Source organism: Macrobrachium nipponense, chromosome 22 (assembly GCF_015104395.2).
Source record: "Macrobrachium nipponense isolate FS-2020 chromosome 22, ASM1510439v2, whole genome shotgun sequence".
NCBI classification, from domain to species: Eukaryota; Metazoa; Arthropoda; class Malacostraca; order Decapoda; family Palaemonidae; genus Macrobrachium; species Macrobrachium nipponense.
Genome location: NC_087213.1, coordinates 13140829 through 13150643, shown reverse-complemented (window position 1 = coordinate 13150643; position 9815 = coordinate 13140829). Strand labels below are relative to the sequence as shown.

The 9815-nt window shown below is 32.1% G+C and overlaps 1 protein-coding gene across 22 annotated transcripts in view; it reads right to left on the bottom strand.

Annotated features, from left to right (window-relative positions):
* Nucleotides 1–1998: 1998 nt before the first annotated feature.
* Nucleotides 1999–9815, bottom strand: part of LOC135198501 (tyrosine-protein kinase SRK2-like) — a 375373-nt gene continuing 367556 nt past the window's right edge. For 19 of the 22 annotated variants that reach the window (XM_064226106.1, XM_064226112.1, XM_064226114.1 and 16 more), the window contains one exon: nt 1999–8449. In XM_064226106.1, coding sequence (XP_064082176.1) covers nt 8232–8449 — 218 coding nt within the window. In that variant the 3' untranslated portion in view covers nt 1999–8231. The remainder of the gene's footprint in view (nt 8450–9815) is intronic. The other 3 variants (XR_010310811.1, XR_010310813.1, XM_064226113.1) reach the window with 2 other exon arrangements.

The window sequence follows — 9815 nt, the reverse complement described above, 5'->3', positions numbered from 1 at the left end:
TCTCTTGCACTATAGAAATCCCATTGTTTCTAAAGGGATGGGCCAGTGTAAGCCATCCACAACATAACAGTCATTCACTTACACTGTGCTGATAGATTGTTGATCAATCTATCAGCAATCCGTTCAGTATTACTAAGCTTACAAAACCTAACAGAATACCTGAACTCAAGCCAGTTGTATAGCTTCCTCAAATGTAACTTGCTTTGATATGCTACCATCTTACCCTATGACCTCATCCCCAAATGAGACCAGCTATCAGATACAAATGTCTTTCTGTCCCCGAATTTAAGTTAGCCAAGGCAAAGGTTTATTTGATGCTTAGACATCTAATAAATTGAACACAAATTTCATGTTTAGTAGAAATTTCCATAGTCTAGATTTTTGTTACAAATGAGTGTTACCAGACTAATACTAAGCTCGGTTCTATTATAAGGCAGTCCCCGGGTTACGACGGGGGTTCCGTTCTTGAGACACATTGTAAACCGAAAATTGTAGCAAGCCAGGGACATTGTCAAAAATCCTAAGAACACCTTACTTTTAATACTTTGGGTGCATTAAAAACTATGTAAACTGCATTCTTATTGCCTTTCTCATTAAAAAAAACCTTCAAATATTGATTATTTTGCATTTTTGGAGTCACATTTCTTCTGTCAGATCAGTGTTGTGTCGTATCCCTGGAAATAATTTCCGATAAATATAATTGAAAAGGGATGTAACCTTGGAACATCGTAAGCCAAACCCGTCGTGAGCTGGGGACTGCCTGTATAGTGAAGCTTCAAACGAAATATAAAAATAGTGAAAGTGAAAGACAAACACCTTATCGCTGATGAGCATATTTCTTTCCAGAAAAATTGGTAATAGTACTTCAAATAAAATGTAGTACTGCTATATAGTACAATTATTTGTAAGGAAAAAATTTTAAAATATATACTGTATTTTACCTTTTACAAAATCCTACCTTATGACCTTACATAACAGCTATCTATTGCTCAGCACAATCTTTCTCTATTAGCTGCGGCTTTATAAGTTTTGTCAAGCACCTGTAAAGTTATAGTTTACATGCCATAAAACATTAATATTCAAGGTACCAGCATTTATTATATCTACAAAAAATCATAACTTTTTAGTATTTAGAATAGACATTTCATTTTAGATTGAAATTACAATTGTCATTAACAAAGATAACAATACATACATCAAGTTTCAAGCGCAACTTTTTGCGGTAAAACTTAAAAAAGTACTGGAGTTTCAAAATTGGTTTTATGGGGTGTATTAGAGGGAGCTCTAAAAATGAATTCATTAAAACCTTATGAAATCAACCAAGTCATAACATTCTGTTGAAATCACAGATTGGATAATGTAAGAATGAACAATAATAAACACATGACATCATGAACAGTAACTTAACAAAATACCCTAAAGCAAACCAAACCTTGCTAATCAAATTGAATAGAATCTATAAAAGTGTAAACTTTTTACCTGTGATAGGGCTACGCTGAAAGATATATCAGCACCATAAAAAGGCCATGAGAATTCCCTGGGGATGGTTCCATTCATAAAACATCATGAGAATGAAGGCTACACTTCTTAGGTCCAAAATAATTATTTTGCATATCTGAAAGTTGTTTGCCTTCTAAAGTCCATTACCACAGCATGCATTAACTTCTATCAAGATTTTTATTTTTAGTTTCAAACTTCAATTCTTTCCTGCAAATTGTTGAAGAACAGGTACTTCTGAAATAATTTGAAAAAAAAAATAGTTTCAATGATAATATTAAAGTTTTGTACTGCAAATACCTCAATAGATAATACATACTCTAATTCATGTTCCTCTTCAAGAAAATATCCAATGATTCCAGAGGTCACAAAAAACTTACCTTTTCCTAAAGGTGTCAGATACTTTGCCAGTTTTAAAATGGTTTAGATTAGGGAACGGCTGACACTATAAACAAGTCAACTTCCTTGAACTTCCTCAATCACAGTGTAAAGTGAAACCAATTCAACAGACGAACACATTTTATTGTTTCGATACAGTATTAATTACTATGAAACAGACATCAACAGCATCAATGTATGTATAAACATGTCTTGCTTATATTATAAAAAAGTTAAAAAGTATAAAAGTTTGTTTAATCACGTACTATGACAGTAACAAAAGCAAGAGAGCCTTTACTAACAAAAGTGAGACTGCTAATTCAAATAGAAATTAACTTAAAGAGGTATCTTGTTATTAAATAATGATGATCAAGATATGCAGAAAAGCACTATCTCTGAATGTAAAAATCAAATAATTGGTAAGATTAAATTTTTCTCTTACAAAATACAGAGTTAGTGTTTTCTATATTGATTAGAATTCATAATGAGGTTATATAAACAAGAATTTACTAAGTCTAGTAAAATGACATGATGAATTGGTTTTCTAATTTAAGGTGTAAAGGGAATGAGTGATGAATGTGTATGATATGACGATGAGTATTGATATGAATATGTACATCATCTTTCTAGACTTCAAGCTTTTACTACTAAATTGTACAACTGAAGCAATTTATGCCTATATCTACCAATAAATCCATAAAAAAAAACCATTAGAAATACTAATCAAAACCTCTTACAGATCTAAAAAAAAAATTAAATTTTTCATTTATAAAAGAACCTAGCCACTTTAAGGACTATAAGAACAACTGACTAGTTTACATCTTCACCTACCTAGGGGCGTTGAAAAAGGCCAGCATTGCACTTACGTCGTTTGACACCTTATTAACCTCTGGGTTTGCTTGTGAGAGAAAGTAATTCTTTATGTCACAGTAATTAATAAGGAATATACATTCATGCTTTTTGTAACTTTTATATGTAGAGTACTTATCCTTAATTTTTCAACCAGCAAGCTAAATCTGTCAAGTGCCAAACGATCTCAACGCATCCCATTTATGCATGCTACATAAGAGACAGCCAATAGCATTACAGAATATCATCCAGGCAGGGACTGCAGTATTTTTTTATTATACAAAATAAAACTTTTCAATGTATATATGGCTATACAGTACATTCTCCAGTTGTAAGGCCAGGATAGCATAACAGTATCTGTATTACTCACTGAAGACAGAATATGTGTCAACATAGAATGAATGTGATGTCCTCTGTAACATGAACTTTCTAACATGATAAAACTAGCAACTTGAGCCTTAAGAGACTGAGTATTGCTCCTTAAACAATACAATACCCTTCAAGTTTCATAAGCTTGTCTAAAAGATTTCTCAACAGAAAGGTTACACTAATTAGACTTTATATTCATTATTAAATTTCCTAACAACCGAAACAAGAAAGTTCAAACACTCACTTATCATCAATGCTGCCTGGCACTTGAAACCATACAACCAATGTAGCACCATTTTCTTAGGTGGTAGCTTAAATATTTTGTTAAATCAACTTGACAGCAAATATTTTGGAGTATGCATTTCTTTTTATTTTTACCATATGAAAACATCTATATTAAAATAAATGAAAAATAAATGTTCATCATACCCATTCATAGTAGCCTGGTAATAACCTTTTGGGTAGCACCACATAAGAATGTTTCAATGCAAGTAGAAATATGGCACCTAAACTATAATAAGGGACATGGTGGTAGCCCTTTTCTGTTGAATTATTTGGTCAAATCTGCACAGCATATTCTATCATAGTATCCCAGCTTCATTACATGGTTTCGCAATAGTTTATCTATGCCATCAATCTCCTTATTGCTGACTGTCAAACAGATACTAATAAGGGTTATGACAGAGAAATGGTTAGATACTTTCTCTAGAAATAACAAGATTCACAGATACCGTATGTCTTAAGTCAACACATTTTGATGAAGGAAAAATACTACATTCATACATTTTAAACCTTACTCACACTGATGACCTGGTTATTGTGACACAAGTTTATTTTCCACTGCTTTTTAAAATAAAAAAAAATTAGATATACTTCTCAAATTACACAAGGCATACTTCCAAACATTTTGAAACCTTTGACTCAGGACTTATTAAATTACAGGCAGTCCCTGGTTAACTGTGGGGGTTCTGTTCCTGACCGAGCGACGATAACCGAAAATCGTCATTAACCAGAACATCACAATAACAATGGTAATAAATGGTGTTTGCGATGCTGGAAGTGCTGATAAACCGCTTACCGGCGCTTAAAATCTGATTAACAACACCACCAACCAAGCCCCGCAACACTGGAATGCCGTTAACCAATGTCGCTAGTGAGCAGGGACTGCCTATTAACATTCCAAGTTTGGAACACTAAAATTTTACCTAAATGATGCTACAAAACTATTTTGAACAATAAAACTTTTATCTCATCCACATGTTAAAGCATGTACTGTGGTGGATACCTGTTCCTGTTTTACATTATCCTAGTTATAGCATTTTTTTCTGTTAATTCACTTGCATTAAATTTATTCCAGAAAACATTAGTCTTCATAATAATCAACTACATAAAAAACAATCATTCTAACAAACACTGTAGATGTTACTAATATTCTCTGTGGTTACACTTAAGGTCTCAGCTGCATTAGTTCTTGCCTTGTACTTTTCTTCCATTCCTAATGGACTCCATTGTTATTATACTTATTACAAGTAGCTTAACCAGAGCACTGAATTAAAATACTTAGCTCTCAAAGGGATGAAGCTCTCAAACTTAGTTAACATTATCTATGATTCTAAAACTGTGACGTGCTGGTCCTGTTAAACTACTTTATTACAACAATACAAGAAATACTTACACATAATAGCTTCAATTTATGGCAGACCATAGAGTCAAAATATTGAACTCTAACAAGGCTGGCCTGAAGGGTTTACTAATATTTAATGGAATTTAAATTTCATTTAACAACTTGCAATCATTTAAAAACCTGATTGGTTAAACTGAAAATGATGCAGACTGTGACAAAATTTCCTTAATTTTTTATTTCCAAAAATAGACATTTAAATGAAGCTTGAACATTCACTTAAGTATATATCTTAAGAAACATGACAGTCATCTTTCAGAAATCATATATGTATCTTTTAAGTTATGTCCCTGCAAAACCAAAATGACATGATACTGTATCCATCATGTTAGTAAAAAATCATATGCAATGCCAACTATGACCAATCAATGTAGCTACTATACAGACCTCAAGTGATCACATGAACTACCTACAGCATGAGACCAAAGTGCTAAAACCATTGTCAACAAAAGTCTATACTTTTCCTGTTCATGCAGCAATCAAATTTCCTCACAATTCCTAATGATAAAGTAACCAAATCTTCAATTCACATTAGGATACTTTTAGTTAATGGAAAAAGAACACATTTCAATTAAACAGCTTGAAAATACATTCCCAAATGGTTAACAGAAATATCAAATTATGTTTGGAGGTACAATGAGAACCAAATCTTCAAATTTAACAGAGGAGTATCTAAACGAAACAAAAGCTAAAATACAACTCATGTCATCTTTTGATGAACCACAAAATCTGCATGCAGAACCTTTCTGAAATTCAAAAGATCAACTCCCTATCAGTAAACATCAGCTAAGAGAGAAAACTTACCTAGGATATACATAGGGAAGCAAACCTGAGCTAATTTCAACTCCAAGAATCAACATAATTGACAACTTGATTTGGCTTCATGCCATCCAATTATACCCACAAAGAACTAAAAATAACATAAGGAGACAGAGGCATATGAGAACATAAATTGGGGCTTACTTCACAGAATTTCAATGCATATTGTCCTTTCACACTAGTATCCAACAAGTTGGCAGCCTTTCTACCTAACATTATATAATTCTTATTATTACAATAAAAATGGTTATCATTCATGGTGACTATAAACTGGCTACAGTATTTTCAATGTATACAGCTTTGGTAATGATGACTTAAGAGTACTATTAAATAATGTATTATACAGTCTAGGGAAGAGAAAAAAACATGCAAATGACATCATTGATTTCCTCTGCGCTGTTTGTGAAAACTGTATTTACATGACACACACACTGACCCCCTGATTCCTTCTTAAGTTAATACTACCTAGAGACTTCCAAAAGTAGAGTAATGCAATGAGAGAATTTAACCACGTAAACAATATTCTTTTCTCACAAAAAAGGATGCACAGTACTGTATCATCTCCTCTCAACATGCCTACAAGATATGGATTGACATTTGCAGTAATGCCATGGTCTAAATGTTTGCCTTGAAACATTACCACTTCACTTAAAAAAAATCCACTCTTACTTAGCACAGCATCAGGTTTACAAAAAATTACATGTAAAACCTCATTAGACATTCAACAAGTACCGTACATTACTGTAAATATGAACTATACAAAATTTATTTAAAAAATTAAATTACCGGTAAACCATGTTTCTCTACCAAGTACAGTAATGCAGTCTTACTTATATGGTATAAGGAAGACTTGCACTTAAACTTACATGGATTAACTGGACCCTGGGAAACTTTCCCCAACACAATAATAATGTTTAAAAAAATGTAGAAAAGAAATACACAAATCTGTTTTCTTCAGTGGTTTATGGACACATTGTAAACATATTTCTGTCCTAGAACTGAGATAACGTGTAAACACATCACTAGATTATTTTTCATTCTTTGCCATGGGGCCATTCCTTTGGTAAATGCCTAGTCAAATTTAACAACTGAATTACCCACTGTTCAATTTTTTTATATATATTCCATTAAAGCACTTAGTTCACTGTATATTTTCAATTTGCAAATGAACACTGTTCGTATCATAACTTGCTCATAGTACTCAAATGATGATATATGTAAACTATTTACAACTGGTAGGTAAAGAACTGCATACCATTCAAATGATAGGCTATTAAACATATCAATCAAATGATAAGCAGTTCCTGAATTTTTTCAAGTTCACTTCTCAAAGGAAGGCTACAGATCTTGAGCCATAAATGACCCTCTTGTCTTAATTCATACACCCAACATAAGCTTCATTCTGCCCACTAATCTTGATCAACCCTCCTCCAGAACAAATGAATTTGTTCAGTTTCCCTTTTATTTATGATCAAACATACAATTAACTTTTACACAGACAGTACAACAGTTGGAATGAGGAGTAATCACTTCATGTTTCAGTTATGTAAGAAGCCTTTGATATCTTTTTAACACTGAATATCACTTAGAAAAATAATGGAAACTGAGTTCAAGTAGAAACACTAAAACTACTTTTAAATTCAGTGTATCATCTGTCAATGTACATAGAAAAGGTAATCCTTTTCCAAATGCAATACTTATGGCTACAAGATTTTTACAATAAATATTCCAGTGTACAGCATATCCATTGTATTTAATTTAATATGATCCCATAATTATACTTGTGTTTGCTGATATTTAAATATGCAATGTCACAGTATAGAAAGCCAAGTATTTATTAATTCAATAAAGTACATAACATGTAAGCCTAAAGGTTTTGAAATGATTATGAAAAGTTTCTATGATTCATCAATTTTTACTTTACTTTAAGTCCCATGTGTAGTAGCAGTGTGTGGTAATGTTTCAAGATGAATTACCTTCAACTTTAATCTAAACCTGTATTATAACCATGCATTTACCTTTAATTCAGTGATGGAATAATGGTTTCATCAATTCACATTTGCTACCACATTATATGACTGTGAAAGCCCTTACTGATTAACTCTTCGTTAAACACTCAGCTTCGAAACTGAAAAAACTCAGTAAGCTTTAATGCAGCTTCATTCTCATTACTAAATACAATGAAGTTTTAGCATTCTAACGGTAAAGCTATTGTCACCATATACAGTATTTACACAAAATTCTTCTTAATACTGCACCAAACATCTGGGCAGGGAATGTTGTAAAATTGATCCCCTGAAGACCTTTACTCAGGTAAAACATGACTGGATATAAAACCTTAGCTTGAAGGCATCCAACTATAGAATAATTCTCATACTTCCTGCCTTGAACAGCACACAGGCTTACAACAATTTAAGTCCAGTTTGATAATGTACGTTTAATGTTATCATACATGACATGGATATCCACTTAACCTGGAATGATAGAATGTCATTCATCATTCACACAATATTGTTTCTTCATATTTTAAAAATTATTTTCATTTACAGTATGTACACCAAATATCATTCCTGCTTTCCACTATAAAAGTAAGGCAATGTTGATATCTTGAAGTGAGTACTCCCTAAACCAGTAAATTTTAATAGAGTGCTACACTTGACTCTGCATAAATAGGTCCAATATTATCAAAATCTGCGAAGGTATCGTGGAGATACTGAAATGTTGGCCGATTATTGGGGTTTGTCTCCCAGCATTTACACACAAGATCATAGTACACGTCAGGGCAATAATGATTTTGAGGCTTTCCCATGCGAAAACCATTAGGTACATGTTCAGCAACTTCTCGGTTGGTCATCCCTGCAAGTACAAAGAAATGTATTACAGATTGTATACAATTCATCAATTCTATTGTTCATCATAATATAATGTACCTTCTAATCAGCCAGTAGCCTAATATTTAAGTTTCTGAGTTTTCTGTATTTGGGATAAAAACAAACATAATTAACCACTGATGACAAAACATCTCATCTCCACAAGGTCATCCACATAAGTGGTTTCTTTCAGATAAGAAAATATGAAAAAACTACAAAAATCAGGTTCACTTTAGTTTGAGTGGCAAATTTACATTATTTTAGGAAACTTCTCACTCAAACTTTAATTCTTTAATTCATTTACATATTGATGACAAAGTCGGGCAAACTATCTGTCAATTCAAGTGAAAGTATTTTAGTTCACAAAAAAAAACTTTAAAGTGGAAAATACTTTAAGAAAACAAAAGTATATAACAATCTAAGAAAGCAACTATCCCCATCATCTTGAAAGAAATTATGAATAATACAACTGACACAACATTTTGAATCTGAACTCTTCAGAAATTCAACATTATTCTTTATGTTCGCTACATTCAACAACTGAATGGACTCAGAGGTTTTTACTTGACAAATATCTAGTAATTTTTACTTGAAAAGTATCTAGTAGATTTTACTTGAAAAATATCTATAGAATATTTACATGAAAAAAATGTGAATTACACTACTGTAATATTTGTTTCAACATGTCTAGTATAAGAACTCGCTTAAAACATTAAAAACTTACTAAGAGACAACAATTATGGGTTAACATCTAAGCTGTACTGGTTGCTTATGAACAGTTCCAGAGAGAAAAACTGATCAATCTCAAAACTATTTTTTAGCCTTGCTAATAACTACCTTTTTTAACTATATCAAGACCCAGCAAAAAACATTCCACAATAGTTTCATGTCGAGTGGTTAAACATAAAAGGAAAACGATTACAGTATTTTGTGTATTGAAGTCAGACTCAAACACTCTAAAAAGTACAATGTTACAAAATATCTCTGTACTGTATGAAACCATAAGTTAGCTGGATGCACTAGTATTCAAAATTCTGCAAAATAATACACTTAACACTAGCTTCAAAATGATGCTACATTATGTCCTTGTATTCTTAAAATTTTACTGCATAGTACTTGTATCTGTTAAAAACCACTGGCTCCACTAATCACCAAGAAAGATAATTCAAACCAGGCTGCAGAAAACCAACAAAGGATACTTATTTGTTGAATGTAGATTACCTACTGTAGTACTTGAATTATCTTTTAAAAATGACAGAACAATAAACCACTCAACAAACAAGAAATAACTGAGAGCCATCAGTTCATAAGATTAACACTGTAATGGGATTTGGTAATTTGTACCAAGAAAT